Below are 25,724 nucleotides of genomic sequence, written 5' to 3'. Positions count from 1 at the left end.
TAAAGGGCCCCTCTAGCTCACCGGACCAGAGAGGTCTGGTGACTTGCCCACGGTCACCCAGCAAGTAGTGGTAGGAGTGAGTGGGCTGGCAGTCTGTCCCCTTGTTCCTCAACCTGCCACACTCCAAACTCCTGACCTCTGCTGGGAATTGATGTCCTGATCCCTCACAGGCTACAGAAGTCACAAGCACCTCGGTTCCCTTTAGCTCTGAAATGACTGTAATATTTGGAACTCTTGTAAGTCCTTTTCCCACGAGGGTCAGCTAATTCAACGTTCTTATAGCTGTAAAATATGTGGAAACCAAACCTAAACAGCGAAGCTTAAATGTGATTTTGATTCAGGGCATTAGCCACATAAAAAGTATAATATTCAACTCTAATGCACGAGAGGTCTGAAGACCTCTTATTCAGATTCTAACTTTTGTTATCTAGACCTACGTTTGCCTAAATCAACCTCTAGCCTCCCACACCAACCCACTGGCCACTCCTTAAACCTTTTAATCCTGAGCTAAAAGAAACTGTGCTTAACCTCGCTCCAAGCATGTTGACTATGCAGAAAGAAAATACACAGCCAGCTGTGAAACTCTAAAACTGCATTACTTACAGAACTTTGAGCTCTTTCAACCCAGACAAGGCCTTTGGGTGGATAAAAGAAAGGTCGTTGCCAGCCAATCGTCTAGAAAAAGAAAAGTAGCAAGAGGGGGGAAAAAATTGTAATTCAGTCTCTTAAAATTCAGAACTCACAATAACCTCATCTGTGATTAAAGCTCTATGTTAAACATTTCTCAAGCCTATCTGACATTAAACATGGACTTAAACCTTTGCTAAAGCGATCCCAAGATTCTTCCAATGAGATAAATGTCTCTGGGTTTTATTTTTTTTTTTTTAACTCTCAATACAATAATTTAAGCAGGCACATTTTTATTCTGGTGAGGTCAAGCAAGCCAAAACACATTAAACCAAATTAAGTTTGCTATTCATGGTCACTCTCGGCAGCTTGCGGTGTTTTCCAAGAGCCTCGTAAATGCAGGCTACTGGCCCGTAGGCAGGAGTGTTTATTCGAATCTGAGCAAACCAGTCTGTCAAGGAGGAATGCCTTCAGGAGGCAAATGGGTCTGTTATCTCCATAACCCAGGGCAGCATATTCCATGCAAAAGAGAGGCAAACAGTAAAATTCACCATAAGCATAACTTTCCATAAAAAGGCTGGTATTTTTTTTTAAAGCATTGTTCTAAAGAATTTAAGTGGGAGTAAGCGTGGAATAAAAAATAATTTACAAAACGGGTCATTTTGTAAAAAAAAAAAAAATCTCAGGACACCATTCATAACAAGCTCTACTTTCCCATTTACCCAGGCACACAGAAATGGGAGGGAAAGTTGAAGAGAGGACTTTAAGGAGAAGAAGCAGGAAATGGGACCGCAACTCATATAAGTAACTTATAAACAGGTGAGCTTAAAGGAGCGTTCCAAGTTTTGGCTTAAATGCTAGTTGCATGCCTTTAGGATTAAACACAGCACTCTCCCAGTTTCCTGGTTCCGTCAGAGGCATTCTCCCAGGCCATGAGATGTTGTGTCTATAATTTAAAAAAAAAAAAAAAAGCTCTCTCCTCCTTAGGATCACATAATCACCAAGTCATATCAATTCCTTCTTTAAAGGTTCTCTTTCCATCGTTCTTTCTCTTTTCTCTTTCCCTGCACCCCTAAGCCTTATTCATCGATTCACTAAAAAGTTTCACTCATTAACAAATTAAAGTGCTTACTAAGTGCCTGGCATACAACACTCTCTTCTTAGACATCAGCTATGTCCCCTGCTTCCAATCTGTTCCTCTCAAACACCTTGATTTCAGGAAGGCTCATACATTTGAAGTCACTGAGACCTGAAAACTCTGTCTTAGATGCATTTACTTTTTCTTGATGCATTTACTTTTGTCCCAGTTAAAATGCAAACAGTCTTGGAAAGGCTTGGTCTTTACCTGGCATTAACATAGAAACATATACTGAAGATGTGTGTGAGTTGGGAGGGAATGTGGGTGGAGGAGTGAAAGGTAAAACAATCACAGGACAAGAGCAAGTGTGTCCTTTATTCAACAGCCAGGATAACAATGCTGGTCACAACTATATGACAGGATTTCACACACGGCGGCCAAGACATGGAAACAACCCAAGTGTCCTTCCATAGAAGACTGGATAAAGAAGATATGGTACATGTGTACAACGGAATACTACTCAGCCATAAGGAAAGATGAAGTAATCCCATTTGTGACAACATGGATGCATCTTGAGAATATCATACGAAGAGAAATAAGTCAATCAGAGAAAGCTAAGAACCATATGATTTCACTCATATGTAGGATATAAAACTGAAACTCATAGACACAAATAATAGTATGGTGGTTACCAGAAGGTGTTGGAAGTAAAGGGTAAAGAGGCCAATTATATGGTGATGGAAGATGATTGGACTTTGGGTGGTGGACACAATTCAATATACAGATCATGTATCATAGAAATGTATATAATCTTGTTAACCAATGTCACTCCAATAAATTTAATTTTTAAAAAGACAGGATTTAACACAGTTTGAACACTTGCCCCTAAATTAAACTTTTCATCAATAGCCCTTTCACTATTTCCCTGGTTTTACACAAGGCACCCCAGCACCTAAGCTCTATACTGCCTGCCTTTTGAGGTTCCCACAACCTGGGCTCATGACCTTTTACCTCTTAGAGGTCACCCTGTGTAAAATGAGAGACTGCAGATGGTGACCTCTTCAGTGCTTCCATTTTAAAATGTTTCTCCTCAGCAAATCCTCTTGATTCTAGACCAGCTATTTTCACCACTCCGTCTTTAAATGCTTCACCTCTCAACCTCATCTTCACCCCCTAAAAAGCCAACTTCAGTGTTACTTCCCATGAAAACTTCTGTTCTAATGACCATGCCTGATGTATGAATTCTTACTGAACCTGGTCACAGGCTACCTTCTATGGTTATTCCTTGCACAGTAAGCTTGTAGGCCAAATACAAACACTTCCAAGAACAGGCACGGGAAAATGCCAAGTCAATATTCAAAAACTGCTTTCTCAGAATTTCTTCCTCGAAAATGCTTGCCATTCCAATGCCATAGCATCCCAGTCTACACCTGCTGCAGGCTTGATGCACACCCTCTCAAGGGGCTTTCTCCCCCCACCCCCAGGCTCACTAATTAAATTCAGTTGATAATGCAGTATTTAAAAGATCAAATTAGACAATAAGGATCATAAGGGGCAGTAACCTTCTCCCCACCCCCCCGCCCCCCCCCCCCCCAGCAATGCAAGTCCTGTGTCTATGAGGGCTCCTCCAAGTTCTTTCCAAGACCAGCCTTCACTGTCAAGTCTGCCAAAAAGCAAACACTACAAACAGACTGAGGCTGATAAAAGAGTCTTATCCTTTTGTCTCTGATAATAGCTTTCAATGTCCCCATATCTATGGACTTTCCTTGAGGACTTCAGTCTACTGGACTGGAGCTCATGGAAAAGAGCATTTTATAATTTAACAGAGGAAGTGGCAAAATGCAGAGAACGTGATTCCCTCTACTTGTCAACAGAAGAGAGTGTTGAAGCGCATGAGCCAAAACATTTGCCTCCTTTCCCCAAATCTCTGCCCCTTTATGAGCCATGGGAAAACTAAAGTAAGCTAACTTCAAAAAGCACCCTCTCTTTCTCCACTATTTATTGTCAATGGAAATGACCAAATGATCTCTCTGCCTGTGGCTTATCCCGAAATGCAAGCCCAGTATCTGGAGAAATCAACACTACCCGGATGTGGTGGACCATGCTAAGGCTGAGATGGGGGCACACCACCTCACACTCGCTCTGATTACTCCTTTCTTCTGGAATGCCTCTACCCACATTTTACCGAGCGAGGGCTGTTCATGAATGATAAACACAGCAGCCTGGTGAGGGCTCTGCAGCTCGAGCAGCGGCACCCTCCAAAGCCTCTTTGCTTCTTTTATGGGCCAGTAACTCCTAGAGCAGACCCTCGGGATGCTTCTTGTTCAACATCTCAGATCCAGAAAGAGCGAAGTGAGTAAATAATAGGACTGGGGACAAAGTCCCCCAAATAGCTGGAAGGAAACACCTACTGGGTAACGAGCCCACAGTAGTTATAGGCACTGTGATAGTGGCTTACAGACATTCCTTTTCATTTTCATCATCGCATGACAATAGCCACGCTTCTCTGAGTCCCTAAGAGGCTAGTGGACTTGGCATAAGTCACAGGGCTGGTAAGTGGAGGAACCAGCATTCCTGGCTGGCTCCCATTCTTATCTACTTTCCCTGCACCTCTGTGATGCCTCTGGTGGGTCACCAAGAGACCGGGAAACAATTCCCAGATAACACAATGGGCTTGGGCAATAGCCTTGTTTGAGTGGCAACAGGTCTCACCCAGCAGACCAGAGCTCACACGTAGGGACTATGGCATTTGGAGGTCAGAACTGCAATTTTATAGAGGAGTTTCCAACAGACTAACAGTACCACTCTTCCCAGAGCCAAAGATGATCCGTGGGAAGGGGCGTGGGGATGGGGGTGGAGGATGGGGCCCCTAGGTGCCCAAGGTGCAGGGTGTGCCCTACACTCACTGGGACTCTATTGGGATATAGAACATTCTCTGTTGTGCTTTTTCAGCAGCTCCCAAGGAAAAACAGGTGGTGGATCCTGAGGAAGAATTTGTCACCAGCGGCCCTCTCCTGGCCAAGGCCAGCTCCTTCCCATTCTGTGCCCCGATTGTCTCTGCTACACCCAACAGTGTCCCCAACTTCTCTCGGCACGAGGACCTACTGGCTGGCTCCACAAAACGTTATTAATTTGGTAAATTATAATATTTCTATTTTTGTACTTCTTCTTCCGATGGCTATGAAGCCCTTAAAAAATCATCATTAGGGTGAGAACAGAAGGTTGCAGGTGGCATGCTTCTCTCTGTGCTAAGGGTAGATGGTCCCAAGCATCCCTTCTTTCCCCTCTGCCACCCTCCCGTTGGGCTTGGAGCCCTGAACATAGACCATATGGAGCCTGGCTCCAAAGTGTCCATCTATCCACTCATTACTCTTCCTGCTGTCACCTAAATCTAGGCCATCATTTTTTCTCCTCCAGTATTATTGCCATTTACTTCCACAAGACTCCTGCCTCAAACCGCTTAATTATAATACCATAAGATCTAAATCTTAAAAAACACACACAACTCTGAGCATTTTCTGTGCTGAATTAGCCAGACCTTCGGCATGATCTTCTTTCCCCAGTGTTCCTTGTATCTACAATTTAGCACTCTATGCTTTTCCACCTCTGACTCTTCCCTCATGACATTCCCTTCACCTGAAATGCCCCCACTCTGGCCTCTGCCCATTGAAACCTTATTCATCATCCCTGTCCAAGTTGGATAATACTTCCAACAATGTGACGCTGGTATGCTTTCACCTTCCTTTGATTCCACAGGTATCTGTATAGTCAAAGCTCTCTCACTGGATGCATCTTGTCTCTAGTTACCATGAGCTTGTCATATCTCCTTCAATTGTATTATATGTCCCATAGGAGCAGAGACTAGTTTATATTCATTTTGCACCCTCTCACGTGGAACCTGACATGTAGTAGGTCCTTGGTATTTGCTGTGATGCTTCAAGTAGGTCCCTATCAGACTCAGGATTCAAAACGGCAAACCTGCTACGTAAAGAGCGGGAGAGCTTCCTGATTAGCTTCACGTTCCTGCATGCTTTCTCCTCTTGTTTCACTTCAACTCCCCTTTGCTCTCCTAACAGGAAAGAACTATCTGGCTAGATTTTAAAGTGCTCTGGCAACAATTTTATTTCTTAACATATTCTGGAAGGATATTTTCTTAAGGAGGGTGGTGGGGAAGGTGAACTTTAAACTTGGGAACACCAATCCATTGGTCAACAGTATTATCTCAACATACTCTGGGTCATGCACATGATCACACAGATTTAACACGGGTCTAGCAGGACTTCAAATGGGAGCTCAGGCTACCTCAAGGCAACTCCTGTTTATTCTGCTTATTGCAACAGTCCCAGAAGCAGAGAGAGCAAAGACAGAGAGGGGAGAGACCGAAAGAGGGTGGAGCGAGCCACAAGACTTCCGCCCTCCCATTGGACTTGGAGCCCTTCCAGGAAACAGGATACAAGTGGCTCAGTGTGCAATGCCTTTATGAATCAGTTTTGTGTGTATTTATTATTCATAAGGTCCGTGGATTCACATTAGGGGCTCCTTTCAGGGGGAGCTAGAGTTTTCAATTATACCCTCTATCCTAAATGCATATGCTACGTGATATTTTCCATCTGGCCCCCCTCCCAGAGGGGGGAACAGGAACAGTGGGTTAAAGAGGCACTGGTCAGTGGTGTGCATGAACGAGCAGGCCACGGGCAGAAGGTAATCTGTGTGCTGAATTAGGCTGGGATTTCTTCATTTAAAGAAACGAGAGAGGCAAGTGTGAAATAGAGAGTAAGCCAATTGGTGTCTATTTCTCTGAGAAATGTCTGGATTTAGGTTTCTTCTAGTCTGCTATAGAAATGTCATTGTAGCCATTTGGCTGAAATTCTAGTCGAGCACAGTAGAGTAAGGACTACAATATACACTGACTAGACATATGGACGGAGCTGGGGGAAGGGCAGATGAGGGTTCAGTAGCTCCCAGCAGCTGTTGTGAGGAGCCTAGGGTGGAGCAGGCGGAGGGAGGCTAGGCAACTGTAGCAGTGAGGCTCAAGCACGCTTTGCATACAAGCCATAGAGAGCTTTATTCATGGTGCTTTCTCTATCACATTATGGAGAAGTTGGGGGTCAGGTGACCAAACCAGAAAAGAGTGGCCTCCCCTCAATTCATGTGACCACCTTCGTTTTGCAGAAGTGGTTTACCAGATGGCCCGGCATTGTGCTATTATCAAGTACTGACAGCAGAGTACCTTGAGCACCACCCCTCCCTGCCAAGCCACATTTATCTCACTCTCAGCAATGCTCCTCCCTCACCATTTCTTTCTACACCTATGTTTCCCCAGATCTTAATTTGAAGCCACACATACGAACTATCACAGATTGTACCTAAACATGTCTGAACTCCTTCTCCTGCAATGCCATTCAATTTTCTCAAGTAGGTGAATCAGTATCAAGTCATGCCATGTGCAAAATACAATAGACATAAACACCAGCCCATAGCACTGCCCTCAGAGAAGGCATTTCCAGGTCCACATTGAATGGGGCAAATATTGCTGCAGGAAAGTGTGAGTGACATTCTCTTATTAAATACTAGAGGCCCGGTACACAAAATTCGTGCATGGGGGAGGCACGGTCCCTCAACTGGGCCTGCACTCTCTCACAATCTGGGACCCCTCAGGGATGTCCAACTGCCGATTTAGGCCCAATCCCTGTGACAGTCAGACACCCTGTCACAATCCAGGACCACTGGCTCCTAACCACTCACTTGCCTGCCTTCCTGATCGCCCCTAACCCCTCTGCCTGCCTGTCTGATTGCCCCTAACTGCCTCTGCCTGCCTGCCTTATGCCCCTAACTGTACCCCTGCCAGCCTGATCACCCCTAACCGCCTCTTACTTGGCCCCCGCCATCATGGCTTTGTCTGGAAGACGTCCAGTCTATCCGGTCTAATTAGCATATTACCCTTTTATTAGTACAGATCATTTGAAATCAACAGGATGTAAAATTTGGACAACCTTTTAAAGTAAAAACAAAAAGCATTATAATACTTTCCTCTAATTTAAATCCTTGAGCATAGGTTTATTTACATGGTAAGGCCCTACTATGTGCTCAGAACTCTGCTGCCTCCTGTGAAAAATAAAGACCTCAAGAGGTGTAGCTGATTCCCATTTAGGGATATTTGGTACAGCACATATTAACAAAAACTAACATTTATGTAGCACTTATTATTTTCATAATCCCACTATACTGGCCCTGGACAGTGGGTCAGGCAGGCTTAGTATCCCCACCTTCTCTCTGTTTTGTTTTGTTTTTAAACAGATGAAAAAAAGTGAGACCCTGTTTTCTCCATCCCTTGCCCAAGGCCTTACTCCATGGCTAAAAAACGTAAGGCCTCAAAATAAAACACGGTAAACAAAACAAAATAATATAAATTCTAAAAACAGAACAATGTTGTCTTATGTTATTTTCTACAAATGACTTTAAGAGAACCAAAGGATGTGGTTCTTTTCATAGTGAATCCAGAGGGCTAACAATCAAACAGCGTCCTTTATATTCCCCTTGGACATTCTTCCTATCAGCATTACATAAACCTCATCTGGTACAGTATATCAGAGAGTTCTCAGTCAGCCAACACGTTTCACTTACCCTACTTCACATACCAGGAAGCGTTTTACATCTTCATAGAACTTTTTTTTATGTAAGTATATGTGAAAACTGAATATGTGTTATGAGCATGCATGTATTAAGAACCCCTATTATGGAGATTCTCAAGTTTTTAAAAGTAGTCTTCATTCATAGGAAAGAGGACAATTATTTCATACACTCCCCACACATATGTAATATTACATATTTCTGTTTAAATACACAAAACTAAAGCAGTAATGCTTATCAAAAAATAAGTCTGGCCTGGCCACTGTGGCTCAGTGGTTGAGCATCAACCCATGAACTCAGTCAAGGGAACATGCCTGGGTTGCAGGCTCGTTCCCCAGTAGGAGGTGTGCAGGAGGCAGCTATTGAGATTCTCTCTCATCATTGATGTTTCTCTCTCTCTCTCCCTCTCCCTTCCTCTCTGAAATTAATTTTAAAAATTTAAAAAAATAAAAAGTAAGCTTGTTCCTGCTAACAGTGTATAGGCCATCTAGTACTTGTGTACATACTAAAAGAGCTTATTTAATTCAAAGAAACTTATGTTCCACCTGCACCAATTGGCCTTTGTATCTTCCAGCTCCTCTTATAGTAACCCACAGAAGACGTATTTTATGGGTAAATCAATAAAAACCTTGGTTAATAGTTATATTTCCTGAGCAAAGTTATCCTGACAACCTAGTCATTTATCCTCTTGCAATGAACACATGCACTATCCACACATATGAGGAAATACAGCTTTAAAAATATTTTTTTACAGCTTTAAAAAATTTTTACAACCAACATCAACCAACAAATTTGACCTTTTAGTACAGGCCAAGCACCACAGGTATGGCAAAGAAGGTACTGCGCTTTTCTAAGACGTTTCTCATTTCATTTCTTATAAATGAGGATGATTCATTAAACATAAAACATCAATGGAAGTTAGTTTTTACATAGTCTGATAAGGTTTCTCACATCAATAAATGCAAAATAAGAAATCCTTTGTCTTGCCTGGCCGGTGTGGCTCAATGATTGAGCATCGACCTATAAACCAGGTCACAGTTCAATTCCTGGTCAAGGCACATACCCCAGTTGTGGGCTCGATCCCCAGTGTGGGGCATGCAGCTGGTCAATGATTCTCTTTCATCGTTGATGTTTCTACCTCTCTCTCCCTCTCCCTTCCTCTCTGAATCAATAAAAATATATTAAAAAAAAAAAAAAGAAATCCTTTTGTCTTAACCCTTCCCTCAATTTCAAGTACAAATATGTGGTTACTATCACCAAAGGTCATACAGGAAAGTGAGACCACAGGCTCTGGCCTTAGAAAAAAGTCAATGGAGTTGGAAAAACAAGTACTTCCTGACACACCTAGAGCACAAAATCACAAGGCTCTTCATCCAGTACTAAGGGGTGAGGAGCAGAGAAAGCGTAAGATGGATCTGGGAAAGCAAAACCAGGGAAGGCTTCCTGTAGCAGAAAGGGCGCAGATGAACTGTATAGAATGGGCGAGGAGAACAGAGAGGAACCATGGCAGGCACTGTTGGTTTCCTACCAAATAGCCATTCACGACTTCCTGATAGAGCCTAGATTTGTTCAAATATCTCCTCTGTTACAAGACTCAGCTTCAGGATTAAACTATGACTGGTCTTAGCCAATCATGCTGGTTCTATCCCCGTGACTTGTTTAGGGATGGGCCATGGATATCCCTCAGTGGTGAGATAATGGGTGGTTCTTTTTCCTCTCTTCTTCTTATCTGAGTCTGGATTTTTAAAACTGAATATTCATTAATTTTATGATCATGTTATTAATAAACCAAGTATGTCTGTGATACAAATATTTCTAGCATTTCCAACATAATATTCTTTGATAGACCCAATATAATATTTAAGAATAATATATCATATCAAAGAATATTATGTCATATATATATATATATATATATATGATATATATGACTAATAAGTGGTGAATAGGGGAACTAATGAACAAATTCTGAGTTAAAGGTTCTATTAAAGCACATAATACTGTGTTAAATAAGCATGGCCTGGCTTAGAGTGAATGATACATGAAAGAAATAACTTAGTCTATTTCCTTGCTGGAAAGTTCAAACACGCTAGCAGAAAATCAAATCTGTTTTCATTTACTTGTAGTCACTACTATTTTTAGTCAAAGAACAAATCATCAGCTTTGATTAAAATCAATTAATAAACAAGCCAACAAACTTCATTTGCCTCTCTACACACTTTCTGAATCCTGTGTCAAACACTTTAACAACGAATTGGTTGATTCTCCTGCTTGATTTCTTCTAGTCTCCTATGAATTCCTGACTTTTCCAACCCAAATTCTGAGTACATCAAATCTTTCACCACCTTTGCATGTAGGCTGCTAATCACTATAGAACAAAGTTACAGAGCCCACTGGTTCTACTATAAATTTAAATTACCTAAGCTTTTACTGGGACCTTTCTATTCTTCGGCCATCCTTTGTTCATTTTAGATCGACCCAGATATTCCCCACAGTGTGTCCAGTCACTAGATTCTAGTGGGATGCCATAACAATGATTTATTTCTCCCAGGCATGTCTTCTTTCCCCTTTCTGCTTTCTTTGGGGGGGAACTTCTCCATCTAGGTAATCCTAGTGGGGATGAGGCCATGACCCAGGCTGGGCCATACCATCCTGAACACAGTAGAGAGACTGGTTCAAGGGCAGGCACATGAGGCAGGTCTGGCCAACCAGAGTCCTCCTAGGAGTTTTCTGCTGAAAGTAGGGAGGAAGACAAATAGGTATTCATTTCAGATTTCAAGATGCTAGTATGTGCTTGGGGTTACCAAAGGTTGTGTTTCCCACTATAGGGAGACAGGCTATTTGCAACAGGAAAGAATGAAGCCAAAATACAAAAGTAGAGACAAGCGAACCTAAGAAATGGGGAGCATGAGAAAACGTATAACCTTTAACCCTGAGATCCAGGACCCTCTGAAGCCAGCCCCACCTCTGGGCTTTCTAGTTCTACATGAAACAATAAATCCTCTATTAGGCCGCAGTTGGGTTTCTGTCTCTTAAAATCCCTATGGACTCCTGTCAAATACAGTCCATATTCCAAGCTCAATCTTCTCTCAAAAAACCAGAAATCACCTACTAGCTGTCCCCACATGCCCTCTTCTTGATGAACTTTTCAAGACCCTACTGAAATGATTCTTAAAAAACTTAAATTCCAGGCTTTTTCTCAATATCTGGCCACGGGCCCCTTTCTCCAGCATGTCAAAGCTGATTCTTCGGTCTTGTGAAAAGCCTCCCCTCCCACAGCTCCTGGGGCACAGTTCTGCCCTAGTTCTCCCACTTCTCTGGCACTTGGTCTTCTTCCCACACCCTGAGTCAAGTGTTTCCCAAGGAGTTGTCCTTGGCCTCCTTCCCTTTTCATCTACCCTTTCTCCCTTGGCAAGCTCTTATAATCTAATGTTTCCAGTAATCACCTCAAAATGAAAGACTCCACAATCTATACCCATGATACTCTATTCAGTAGCCGACATCCATGAATCTCTAGTCTCAACTTCATACCTACATTTCCAGATGCCCCTACCATATCATACCTAAAGTCAACATGTATATTCAAAAGTGCATGCAGTATCATCTCTTCTGAAGCAATTTCTCTTTCTGTATTGTCTTTTTGTCAAAGCATCAAATGACTCCTCAAAATTACCGTCTTAAAATTAAGTGTTACTGATGACACCCGTCATCCCAGCTGAGATGTCGTTTGATGCCACTTCCACAACTTCCCTCTTAATGCCTCTCATCCGCCCTAGTTCAGATTCTCATCATTCCTACCTGCACCACTGCCATTAGTATCTTCCCCTGTCTCCCCACACTCTCTCCATTCCAGCCATCCTACTTTCTGCTATGAGATGACACTGATTGAAGGTCATAGGTGATCAAGTCATTTCCTAGCTCAAAAACTTCCAACAGCCACCCAAATGTTGAAACTCCTCATTCGTCTGCCAAGAAAGGTCCTCAGTCTGGCCCCAAATTCCTTCCTAGTTTCTTTCCCGTAACTTCCTTTCAGGAATTCAGCACGACAACCAAACCAAGCACCACAGCATTTCAATTACCTACCCCAGTCACCTCCATATCCTTGCTCATGCTCCTTTTTCCTGATCTCCTCATGAAGCACTCCCACCATCCCTCAAGGCTCTCCAGAAATGACAACTCTTTGATGAGGTCTTCCTTAATCTTCCTTGATACAAGTTCCTTCCCTTCTCCTTTGAACTCCCATGACTCCAGTACACTGTGCATCTCTCTTAAAGGCAAGAATCCCATTAAATTCAACACAGAACACAGTGTTTTATCTAACCAAAGTCTGTTGAATTCATGAAATGTCTAATAAGTCTTTCCTCATACTCTCCACACCTACAGTCAGAGCTAGAATTGAAACCAAGTCCATTACTAACAACCTATGTGACCTTGGGAAAGTTACTTAACCACTCTGAGGAAAAACTCAGCCTCCCCATCAGCAAATTTGGAACAAATATAGCTCTCTGAGTTTATGAGTTAAAACAATACAAACCATGTTTGTTCTAGGGAGTCCTATCCAGTACATAGTATGTCCAGTTACTATAAGGTTTATTTCTATTTCTCTATTTTCACCCTTAACGCCCTAATATGAGCAGTCCCCAAATGACACAAGAAAATGGGATGAATCAGACGAGTTATACTGCTCTGTGAGCTCACCATGTACTTCCCAACAGTAAGGGCTATTAAGTCACCCTACCAAAGCACTATAAAGTGGAATAAGAGAATGCTCCCAAGAATATAATACTTTTAACTGTCATATATCATCAGAGCAACTGAGGAACTCTTTTGCTTTTACTGGGAAATTACTGCTGTTGATAGAGCTTATCTGACAAGCCTTCATCAAGGAAGTGTTAAGTGAGTCCAACTTTAGTTTAGAGGCAAAAGAAATTCCTTGCATTAGAAGAGAACAATAATCAGCTACTTTCTACAGCTCTAAACAACCCAATCAGACTATCTAAGACCACTTAAACATTTCAGAGACATTAAAGCTGATGGAATATAGTGGGAATGACATTGAGCTTACATAGGTCTAAATCCGGCTCAGTTATGTACTCACTGTGGTACTTTGGGCAAGCGACTCGTCTACTGCTGGGCCTTGATATTTTCATCTGAAAATGGTATGGCTAGACAAGAAAACTTCATTGTAGGAAGAACTCTTTGTTAATAAATTTTGTGTTCATTGAACTGACTAGGGGAAATGTTGGGCAGCCAAACCATCTTTGATGGTTAGCTGTGGACATACTTAGAGTAGTAAATAATAGTGAGTGGCTGGTCTCTTAAGTTCCCTTTCAATCCTGTGCCTCTTGAGGCAACATTATGGCTTAGAAATTAGGAAGACGTGAATCACATCAATATATATTCAAATCCTGGCTCTGCTATTTCCTATATGACCACAGTGAGTTTTTTACCTCTCTAAAGCCTCCATGTTCTCATCTGTAAATTGGGACAATAATAAATTATATCTACCTCATAGGGGGATAGAGGCCTTGTGAGCATTAAACCAGGTAGCATGTATTACGTTTTTAGCACATAATAAACTCTCAATAAATATTAACTGCCATTTATTATTTCTCTTGCACCCTAAAATAATTTCCCTTTGCCCAACTTGAGTAATTTTAATTATATGCATTAACTCAGAGACCACAAAAAAATAGTTTTAGAAATTTAAAACAAATTTTCAAGACAATAACCAGAGGCAACTTGGTGTCGATTGTATCTTGAACCAGAAATTTGTTTCTTTTGCTATAAAAAACATTAGTGACCAACAGTTGTTAAATTTGAATAATTATTACAGATCAGATAAAAATATATATCAGTGCTAGTTTCCTGAATTTGACAACTATACTGCAGTTATTTAAGCAAAAATACTTGTATTTTTGCAATAAACAATAAAATATTTATTAAAAGGGCATGACGACTGCAACTTACTCTCAAATGGTTCTAAAAAATGTACATATATTTTACATGTTATGGTGTGTGTGTGTGTGTAGAGAGAGAGAGAGTTAACATTTGGGTAATCTGAGTAAATGGTATGTGCAAAAATTCCTTATGCTTGCAACATTTTGTAAGTGCATTTTTATATATGTTTGTACACATATATATTCTGTATATGTATGTGTCAGTCAATACTTACGTATCACTAAACTATTCAGTTTTGACCCACTGTTTATATTTGATTTGAAAATCTCCCTTTCAAATTATTTGCTAGTCCTCTTTTATAAAGTAAAGCCTCCATTTAGAATTAATTGTCCTACAAATGGAAGAAAAAACAAAAACAAAAACAAAAAACCTGAGAGATCTTATTTTCATTTTTATTGATTTCAGAGAGGAAGGGAGAGGGAGAGAGAGATAGAAACATCAATGATGAGAGAGAATCATTGATTGGCTGACTCCTGCACGCCCCACATTGGGGATCAAGCCCACAACTTGGGTATATGCCCTTGGCTGGAATCGAACCTGGGACCCTTCAGCCCGCAGGCCGACACTGTGTCCACTGAGCCAAACTGGCTAGGGTGAGAGATCTTAATATTCAGAGATCAGTATTCAGAGATTCAAGTTTCACTTTAGCATTGTGAAGAGTTCCAAAGTCAAAGTACATTTTCAAACAAATGAAATTATCCTAGCCTTATAGTACGTGTTAAACAACAACTGTGCAAGTGCCAAAGTTGGCAATGGTTTCTATTGCTGTTGCAACATCTCAGCTCAAAGTAATATCCACAGACTTTTCAGTGGTCGCCTATGGGAAAGCAGTTGGATATGCCTTCTACTGTTTCTAATTAAATCAATTTCACAACTCCACATTTCAGCCATTCCCCAAATGTCTACCAATGCCCCAACAGGTCTCAAGGAGAGCCACAAATAGTTGTGGCAGCGTCACAGCAGACAACAAAACCTGTCGATGCTAAACAAACGTTTTCCAAGAATTCTGACTTTCCTTTCACATCCTTAACACAAACCGATATTGGCCCTCTCCAACACCCATCCCAAACAAAACAATCTCTCCCCCAAACACTTTAAGAGAAAGAAAGACCGTAATGTTTAAGAGGAATAGTGAACATAGCATTTTATGGTCACAAAGCATGTTGACAAAAATTACCCCATCTTCCCTTCACAATTCTACGGTAAGGAGTCCCATTTTACATGGTACAAATCTGAGGTGCAAACCTTAAGACCGTCCCAAGATTTTGCACTTTGTATGTAGACGTTAGAGCCAGACCTATGTTTTTTGTATCCTCTGGGGAGAGGAGGGTGTAATCACTGGGTTATGATGTTTATAAACTGTAAAACTGTCAAAAGTAGGTTAAATGTGAAAATAAAACTGGCACCAATAGTATTTAAAGTACATTTCACTAAAAAAATTTGGGTGAAATATTTCCCTGCGAAAGCATGCATGTCACCCACAGTATTCATTCAGAAAGCACGGGCTCTGGGGATCTGATTTCAAGTCCCAGCAAAACTACAGACCAGACCCGTGAACTTGAATGAGGCACTTGACCTCGTCAGCACCATTTCTGCTTTTATAAAACCGCTTCTCCGCACTGTAATGAGAGTGAACTTTTATACATTGTAAAACTCGATATGCATGCTATTTAGCATCATTATCTTTATAAAACTGAATTCTTCATGACCCAAACTGATTGGCTCTCGGGGTTCCCAGTCTCAGTGAATGGCATCCAGTCATTCAGAGCAAAAAGTGTAGCCTCATCCCCATTACTCACTCTCCTATGCAATTCACCTCTCCTTCAGGGTAAAAGTCTACACTCCTTAGCTTAACAAGTCCCTCATGATCTGGCCTCATCTCCTAAGATTTTCCTGTCTTTCAATATTTCAAACTTCCCTGTTCTCCAATAGGCATCCCTAGCCATTGCATGTGTTTTAATGCGTCTGAAATGTCTACCTCTGTGTTTTGCACATGCCATCAGGTTCCTTCTGGAGCACCCTTGCTGGCCAACCTCCTCCGGCTAATTCCCACGTGTTCTTCAAGACTCAGCAGAAGCTATTCTGGGAAGCCTTTCTTAAGTCCTACAGTCAGTCCCAAGTAAGCCTGCCGCTTTAGGTTTCCCCTGACCCTGCACACACGTCTGTGACAGTCTTCACAGACTCCGCCCCAAGTGTCCACTCCACCTCCTCCTCTGGACCAGCCATTTCTAACCCGCGAGCCGCAAGCATCTTTAAAACATACCACACCTGACCATTCAGTCAAGGGCACTGGCCTCTTTCCCCTTAGATGGTCAAATAAAAAAATGACAACAGCCAACACAACAAAGGCTGTCTGGTGTGAATGAATCAAAAGTATGCCTATTTTTTTTTTCAGATCGGCAAAAAATATAACCTATGTTTTGGTGTGCCATGAGATGAAAAAGGCTGAACATCGCTGCTCTAGACCATTATTGGCCAGTTGAACTTTCTGCAATATTGGAGATGTTCTCTATCTATATTATCCAATACACAGCCACTAGCCATTGGAAAAAATGGCTCGTTCGATTAAAGAGATAAATGTTCAATTTTATTTAATTTTATTTATTTTAAATCTAAACTTAAATAGCCACCTGTGGCTCGTGGTGGTGCTGTTGGATGGCACAGGTCTATGTAGACTGTCAACTCCAAAGACCACACTGACTTGTCTAGGTGTCCCTGGCACCACCACGGGGTCTGGCAAACGGCACGATTCAGTGCTTGTTAAAAGACTACGTGAATATGTAAATATCTATAAACACGTCTCATATGTAGTTGGGAACGGATTCCACCCAATATTCAAAGCATTCTGGGTTATCATAAAATTTGGCCAAACTGATCACATCTTGTAAAGCACACCTCATTAAGTATCATGGAAAAAACCCACCCTCCGTGAAGCATTCATTTCTCTACAGGGACTTCAGCTTCGCAGTGACGTTTAAATGACTTCCAGATGACTTCTTGATTAATGGTCCGCTGCTTATGAAATATTACAATAGCCATGGCAGCATCATTTTGGAATGTCAAAATCAAACTACAATGTTTTATAAAGAAAATACATGGGTGTGTGTGTTTTTTACCATGCTTATATTAACATGGGGGAAAAATCCCCTTGAATGTCTAAAGTATTCCTAGAGTAGAAAAGAATACTCTGACCTCTTCTTTGAAATTAACCACTAGCTGACCTAACTGAATATGTGTGTTTGTGTGTGTGTGTGTGTGTTTAAATATATTTTTATTGATTTCGAGAGGAAAGGAGAGGGAGAGAGAGATAGAAACATCAATGATGAGAAAGAATTATTGATTGGTTGCCTCCTCCAAGTCCCACACTGGGATTGAGCATGCAACCTGGGCATGTGTCCTGACCGGGAATCGAACTGTGATGTTCTGGTTCATAGGCTGATGCTCAACCACTGAGCCACACTGGCCAGGCTGAATGTGTTTTTGAAATCCTGTACAATATTTGGAGAAAGTGTCCTGGCTTGATTTGATGAGCTCTCCTCACTGCAATAGCAGAATATGGAGAGAACATGACCTCGCTCCAAAGAACAAGTGGGCACATTCAATTTGGTTCCAATTGAAAGTCTCAGTTGACAGCACGCATGAGCTTGACCTAGGCTTGGTCATTTGAGATTTTAAGAAATCTAAGATGTGAACGTCACAAAGCTGAGCTTGAGCAGGTTTGACTCGACATCCACGTCCTCACTACGAACCTCTCAGAGTGGAGCTGGCAGTCAAAGGCCTCAGTAAAGGGGGTCTGCACACAACCGCCCACCCAAAGGAAGGAGAGCTTCTCCAGGCCCCACCTGGGGCGTCACACATCCCACAGGGGCATCAGATGGCTGGACACCCGCTTGTTAGTGTCCTTTCATTGCATCATTACTTCTATAAAGGGAGACTAATCCTAAGTCTGAAACTATACATGAAATAAAAAGGAATAGACCCTCGCCAGGTGGCTCAGTTAGTTGGAGCATCTTGTACTCCAAAAGATATAGGTTTGATTCCTGGTCAGGACACATACCTAGGTTGCAGGTTCAATCTCTGGTTGGGGCACATGCAGAAGGCAATGAATAAACATTTCTCTCTCACATTGATGTTTCTCTCTTTCTCTCTCTCTCCCCACCTTTCTCTCTAAAATCAATGAAAACATCTTTGGGTGAGGATTTTTTTAAAAAAGGAATAGGTAAAGTATCTTAAAGCTTGATTAGGAGAAATAAGGAGTGGGCCCTCAAATACATAGTTCACTCCTTTTAAATTCAGTTACAAATTTCAATTAAAAATAAGTGTTTATTACAAGAGAATGAATGTTCACTAAAGAAAAATAGGCCAAAATAAAACATACATTTAATCCTTTTACCCAAAGATAATATTTGGAATATACGCCACTGCTTTTTTTTTTTTTAATGTAGTTTTAAAATAGTAAAATAAATAGTAGCTAGCATTTATATAACCTCTGTTTCATGGACCGTCCTAAGCATTTAACATCTATTAACTCATTCTGTCTTCACCACAATATTACAATGTAGGGACTGTTGATATCTGTACCTCAGAGACAAAGAAACTGAGCAGAGGGAAGTTAAGAAACTTGACCCAGTTCACAAGCTTGGAAGTGAAAATAATCCCCGTTCGGTTTTGGCTCTGGGAACATTATGTTCAACTAAGTAGTGTGGGAAGAAAACTTTCTCCTTAACTTTATTAAATCCTTAACTGCGATTTCAATACTCCGTCGGAAGCAGGGAGCACACCCTGCCTGTGTTATATTTGATTCCTGTGCCCCGGCTGGGGGAGGGGCCGAGCTAAGATAGGAGACATTCACTGACTTGCACCTAATACTCAACAGCTGGGCTGCAGGACTCAAATCTGTAGCAAGAATGTAGATTCCTTCAGGGCTGTATCTCTTTGATGTGTGTAATATCAAACTGTAATCTTCTTACCTCCACATACTACATAATCAATTAGCTTGGTCATGAAAAGCCTATATTTAACTTGATTCAAGTCTGCTCTTACTTTTTTCCACCTGGCTCCTTAAAATATAACACTATGTAGTTCCCAATTCCTTTAAAACCTAAACGTGCCAGTTTTAACGAGGAACTGCAAAAAAATCGGGGAGACCAAAACAAAATGGAGGTTAAAACAAGTGGAAAGAAACTGCCCACAATGTACACTGTTAGGCTGGCAATGTGAGGTGCAACTGCCAAGTTCGGAGTCACTCTTAAAGTCAAAGGTGCTCTTGCAGTCCCGGAAGGTGTTCCATGCCTCCATCCCACCCGCAGAGGTTGCCTGCAACAGCCCAAAGGGACCCACACCCCGTTTTCTGCTGTCTCGTGTCAGTATTGCTGGCTGCACCAGGACCCTGAGATGCCCTGTATTATTCTTTATGGTTGTGTTACCCATACAGCAACTCCTTTGGCAACAATGGTAATTACACAGCAGCCTTCTTATCTCCAAACAGCACTGTAATTAACTTGTGCCACTGCAACAGCATTCGTGGTTATAATAATTGCAGCAAAAAAAAAAAAAAATGTCTATGGAAGTAGCAGTTTTAGTTCTGGCTTTCGAAAATAACTGCAGCTTATTTTGCTCATTAGAGTCCACATCTGAGTGAGATCACGTGATACTTGTCTTTCTGTGACTGGCTTATTTCGCTTAGCATAATACTGTCCAGGTCCCTCCATGCTGTCTCAAAGGGTAAGAATTCCCCACCACCACCACCAAAAAAATGTCAGCAATTACACTACTTAAAAAATCGAGTTAGTTTCCACCAAAAAAGCATGATTTCCTCTGCACAGAGCCCACTGAAGCTATCTGTATGTCCCCTAACAGGACACATTAGACTATCCCTGTTGTAAGCTTCCAAAGAGAAGAGAAAAAACACAATCAAACAACAATTCTCCCTGGGATACTTACAGCTCCTCCAGAAAAGGGAAGTTCTTAAAAGCATCTTCTGGTAACTGAGTAATGTTGTTCATACTGATATCCCTGGAAAACAAAATTAAGAAGTTTGTTAACTCAGTGACATTAGACTTGAGGCATTTAATTTAACAGAAAAACAGTTAGGGGCGGAGTGTTTGTAAAGAAACAAGAAAAATGGGCATAAAGACAGACAAGGAATAGTCATAAATTGGCTTGAGGATGCAGAAAACAGAGAAATTAAATCTTCTCATTTAGGAACATACCCAAATCCTTGATGGTCCCCTTTAAGGATTCTTGGGGAAAATGTCTCAAACTACATACAATGAGTGGGCCAGTGTGGCTTCCCAGTGGTATTAAATGTGCTGTATCTGATTTAAAAAGTAATAAGTAAGCAAATAAGTACCCGAGGACGTGATATAAAAATAATTTTGCTGGCAAGGATGGCTTCTTAAGCCATTGTCAAGAACAATAAAACAGGTCCTAGCTGTACCCTCGTCATATTTCTACAAAACCTATAAAAGTCCTCCAGGTAATAGCTGTGAGTGGATTTCATTTTTAGCCTATGAACAGATGCGGGCTAGAGACAAGTGCCTACATGACAGGTATGCAGTCCATTCCCAGTTCTTCCTTAGAGAGGCAGCAGAAAGGAGAGAACTCACTTGACGATGTAACGCAACAATTAACTAGTTCCAACAGCTTAAAACTACTTTATTAACCATTTCCTTCTTCCCTGGCAACTGCCTGTTGGATTGGCTTTCCCCTTCCATACTCCACTCAACATCGACACCATGAAAGACAGGTCGAGGCAGCCTCATGAGGGGCAGTCCCAGTACGCAATGGCTAAGTTGCCTCACGCAGGTTCTCCTGCCTCTGGTCTCATGTTAAAGTCTGTGGCTGACCCCTCAGGTCTCTCCTGTCTGCAATTCACCATGAAAATTCACATATGTGACCTTCCCTTTATCAGATTAGACATGTTGGTATAACAGAGTGTAAGAGAGCCTGGCTGGTGTGGCTCAGTGGTTGAGTATTGATCTATAAACCAGAAGGTCCCGGTTTGATTCCCAGTCAGGGCACATGCCTAGGTTTCGGGCTTGATCCCCAGTGAGGGGCATGCAGGAGGCAGCTGATTGATGTTTCTCTCTCATCAATGTTTCTATCACTCTCTCCCTCTCTCTTCCTCTCTGAAATAAAAACATACACATTTAAAAAGTAAATAAAAAAGAAAAGTGTAAGAGAAATCAAGCACACGAAAATCAGATCACAATAACACTTCAGACAGATAAAATTTTCTTTTGAAGGAAGTGACAGCTTCAGTGCCACGGTAGGAGACTGCCTTCCATCATCTTCCTTCTCACTGGAACTTAGAAAAGGAATTGCATCCCTTCTAGTGACTAGCCCTTCCTAAGGCAGGTTTGGAAAACTTTGGGAACAGCAGTAAATGTAGCACCAAAAACAGCAACCACAGTAACAGGTAACATCAGACTGCACATAAAATCTCACTTTACAAAAGGGGAAGCTGGGGCTTACTGAACTAAATCATCTCCTGACCTCCACTGGGCAAGTGGTGTAACAATAGGAGAGGTGAACCCCAGTCCATGATCTTAACTGGAAACTCCGAGTCTCCTAAGTATCATTTGAATTCTCCAGTGATGGTCAAAATATAAAGCAAACCCTCTGTCCTGGTAAGATTTTTAAAAAGGAGGGTTACTGCCCCCAAGACTTTGGCACAATCATCAGTGAATCTCAGGAAGAGCACTTTTGCTTGACGATTAAAACGAGGACTATATGCCCTAGCTGGTTTGGCTCAGTGGATAGAGCGGTGGCCTGTGGACTGAAGGGTCCCAGGTTCGATTCTGATCAAGGACATATGCCTGGGTTGCGGACTTGATCCTCAGTAGGGGGCGTGCAGGAGGCAGCTGATCATTGATGTTTCTATCTCTACCTCCCTCCTCCTTCCTCTCTGAAATCAATAAAAATATATTAAAACACACACACAAAATGAGGACTATAAATAGCTTTAGCAATTCAGGAACCATCATATACATTTCCTAGAACATGAAACTCCTCTGAGATGAATCTTATGACCATAGAGGTTCAAATGCATTCCAAAATTTTCTATCACTGAGAACGACTCACATTCTATTAAAGGTAACTTATAAGAAAAAGAAATTAATATACTTCTCCAGAAACAATTCTCCATATTCACAAATTAATAAATGTTAAGTAATTATTTATATACATTCTCTCTGAACCCAGGCTTCGGCACTACTTTAGTCAGCTATCATTATGCCTGCAGAAGGGAAGGAGAAACACTTGTTTTTTCATAGACACTCAAGCAAGGATACTGGAGCAAAGGCACCAAAATAGGGGTCAGGACAAGCAGGCCCAACTCCAGGCCTGGCCACACGGCTGCTCGTCATACGAGGCGTCAGTTTGCTTATCTCTACGACGGTTAAAAGTGCTTGACGATTGGTTGTGTGGCTTGACTGATTGGTTGGGTGGCTTCCAAGCCTGACATATACTCCTCCCATGATTCACCTTTTTCTGTAGTTTTCATGGAGGGGCACACCCTTCCTGATGAAAATACACACGCTTCATTTTATGGAAAGGGCATGTTTCTGAAAAAATGTGCCATCATACAAAATTGAAAGACTATTAACTTCGCCATTATAAAAGGGAGTCACTCCCACTTGTAAACATATTTGGCCTTCACCACTGAAATCATTCTTAAGAATACAACAAAACTTTTAAGCATATGGAAAGGTGAACTAATAAGCTGAGTGAGCAGTGGTTCTATAAAATATCACACAATTTCGGCGCTCTTGAGTCATTCCAATAAAAGGAGAAAGAAGGATAACCATAATTTATTACTGTGCAAAGGAAGGCCCTCCGTGCAGTTGCCTCTCGGGTTGGCACACCTGAGTTCAGGTGCGTATCACAGTAACAGAAAAACTGATTAATTGCCTCACCAGAAAAAGACACATAATTGGAGAGACTTTACACCACACTATTCTCCGCATTCCAATTTTTTAGAACACATACACCTATGTAATTCTCTCTCTTTTTTTCCCACCCTCAGCGTAACAAGACAAAACAGGTCGTTTTGCTGTGAGCTATAAAGGCAATTAGTGGGACTCCGTATTTACAAACTAATATGGTTTAAACAGGACGTGAAGTTTTGTTTCAAAGCTGCAGATTGAGGAGCAACACTTCTTTTCAAATTGTCCTGAGTTGCACACACCCTGAGAGCTTCTCTCTTTATAGATATTTTCTCTCATACTTTTCGGGCTTCGGTTATAAAACATTTTATGGGTAAGGTTAGAGAGTGGGGTGGGGACGAGCTACAAGATGTTATCTCCAGAGAAGCTCTGGAGACATGTGGTTACAGAGTATAAGGTGGGTGGGTACTCATTTAAAATAATGAGGGCTAATGGTGATAAACAACCTACAGACAGCCTGCAGAATGGATCCCAGACCTGACATCACCCACAGCAGGGAGCGAGCTCCAGGCTGGAAAGAATGCTGGCGGAAATGAGGTAACTACAACAATTTACAAATGGAAGCCCTGTGCCCCTAATGAGACGTATAGTAGGCTCAGAAGCCCGAGAAATTATGAAAATATATAAATAAAAGATGTATAGAAAATTTTCAACTAGAAAATGCACCACCAGCTCAGTGCCCAGACATTCATTCATACGAGCAATAGTCTGAATGTCAACATCTAAAATTAAACCAGTGATTTCCCATCCCGGGTTCCATAAAGAAAATAAATATAACATAAACACACACACACACACACACACAAATGTCACACAAGGCCAGAGCACTACCAACTCCTAAACACTTCTGGAGAAGTGTTGGCCTTGCTTGAAGGTAGGCAGCTGGGGAAGTTGGAAGTGTATAGGCCTGGGAACCGACAGGCAAGGTTTACCTGCATGCGGATTCACAACCTTGGGCAAGCTGCTCATCTTTTCCGAGCCCCAGCTTCTTTATTTGGAAAAACAGAAGCAGTAGTAACTAAACCTTGTAGGTTGCTGTGAAGATCAGAAAATGGCAAGTCACCTATAGATATGTAGGTTTTATTTTATCGATGTCCATGTTTTTGAGGCCAGTGGACTATGAGCAGGCCAAGCCTTCAGTGGCTTTCCTTCCCAAAAGAAACCGTTTTTATACAAAACACACACTAATTAGTGCAGAAGACCTAGAACCTGGAGTTGTTCCTACCTACAAAACTACACTCTAAACTCCACATCACCAAATGCTGAAGATTTTAAGCTTGAAGGGCCCTTCAAGATCAAATACTTCATGTTTTAAAAAATTTAAGAAAAAAATTAAGGCTCAGTAGATGACAGAGTCAAGCACTCTTAAAAAAAAAACAAAAAAGAAAAAGAAAGAGAAAGAAAGAAGGAAAGAAAGAAGAAAGAAAGAAAGAAAGAAAGAAAGAAAGAAAGAAAGAAAGAAAGAAAGAAAGAAAGAAGCAAGAAAGAATTACATTCTTATAGGAGATTTTGGAAGGACAAGATAACACAATAGCCATTTAAAAACTATCAGGATGACCTCAGGCAGGTTAGTGATAAAGAGACCGTGGGCTTCGGCCCGGCCCCGCAGAGCCGAAAGAGCGGAGGGTTCGCTTGCTCTCTCCTCCGCTCATTCACCAGCAGCAGTGTTAACATGTATTAGTTCACACAAACACCCCATCTATGCTTTTGTTCCGGCCCTCCGGTCCAGTTTAAGAACCCACTGTGGCCCTCGAGTCAAAAAGTTTGCCCACCCCTGGTTAGAACCTAGAACTTTTACTTAGTGGGCAGGAAAATTCTCCAATGTATCTTTTCTATACATAGTTGCTTGAATGCATCTTTTCTATAAATAATGGCTTGATTGATCTTTCCTATACATATTTATTTGTTTTGTAATAGGTTTCATTATAATTAGGCCTCTCAAGGTACACTACCTGGAACAGAGCATACATCTGTATGTTATACCCACATAATGCAAGACTCCCGCAGTTTTACCAGAGATCAGAAATACAAAAACACGTCACCTCCACTAGAAAAATAAAGCTGAACATTCAAACACCAGTAGTCACTGGTTTCAAATTTAAAATTTAAAGGGTGCAATTGTCTAATTGAAACTGCTAAATCTCCCCAGTGGTTAAACTCTCATCTTTTTTCCCTCATAAAATTTACTAATGTTAAAGTATCTAGAGAGTAAAGAGGAACATCATGTTTCAACAAGGCACCTTTTAAAATCCCTATAAAGGGCTCCCTAAGCGAGCCTAACCTGTTTGCTGGTGGCCAAGTGCATATCACTGTGGGCTCCGCCATTGCGTACTTGCCGGCTTTGGGCCTTTTGCCACAGAATTATTTCGTCTTAAATATGCTGTAACTGACCCAATGATTCTAAATTTGAACAAGCCCTCCTATTGGTATTAGACAAAATTATACTGCTGCTGCCACATCGTTGCTTATATCTCAAATAT

The 25,724-nt window shown here is 41.5% G+C and overlaps 1 protein-coding gene across 1 annotated transcript in view; it reads right to left on the bottom strand.

Annotated features, from left to right (window-relative positions):
- LGR4 (leucine rich repeat containing G protein-coupled receptor 4) overlaps positions 1-25,724 on the bottom strand; it is a gene marked incomplete at its 5' end in the record, with an annotated part of 95,518 nt that overhangs the window by 26,195 nt on the left and 43,599 nt on the right. Inside the window, 2 exons of the mRNA XM_081100457.1 lie at positions 604-675; positions 20,240-20,311. Of these exons, the coding sequence (XP_080956583.1) occupies positions 604-675; positions 20,240-20,311 (144 nt within the window). The remainder of the gene's footprint in view (positions 1-603; positions 676-20,239; positions 20,312-25,724) is intronic.

This window comes from Myotis nattereri (genome assembly GCF_964212035.1).
Source record: "Myotis nattereri genome assembly, chromosome: 9".
In the NCBI taxonomy this organism is placed as follows: Eukaryota; Metazoa; Chordata; class Mammalia; order Chiroptera; family Vespertilionidae; genus Myotis; species Myotis nattereri.
Note: the sequence above shows the minus strand (reverse complement) of the source record. Positions and strands in the feature narration are given on the sequence as shown.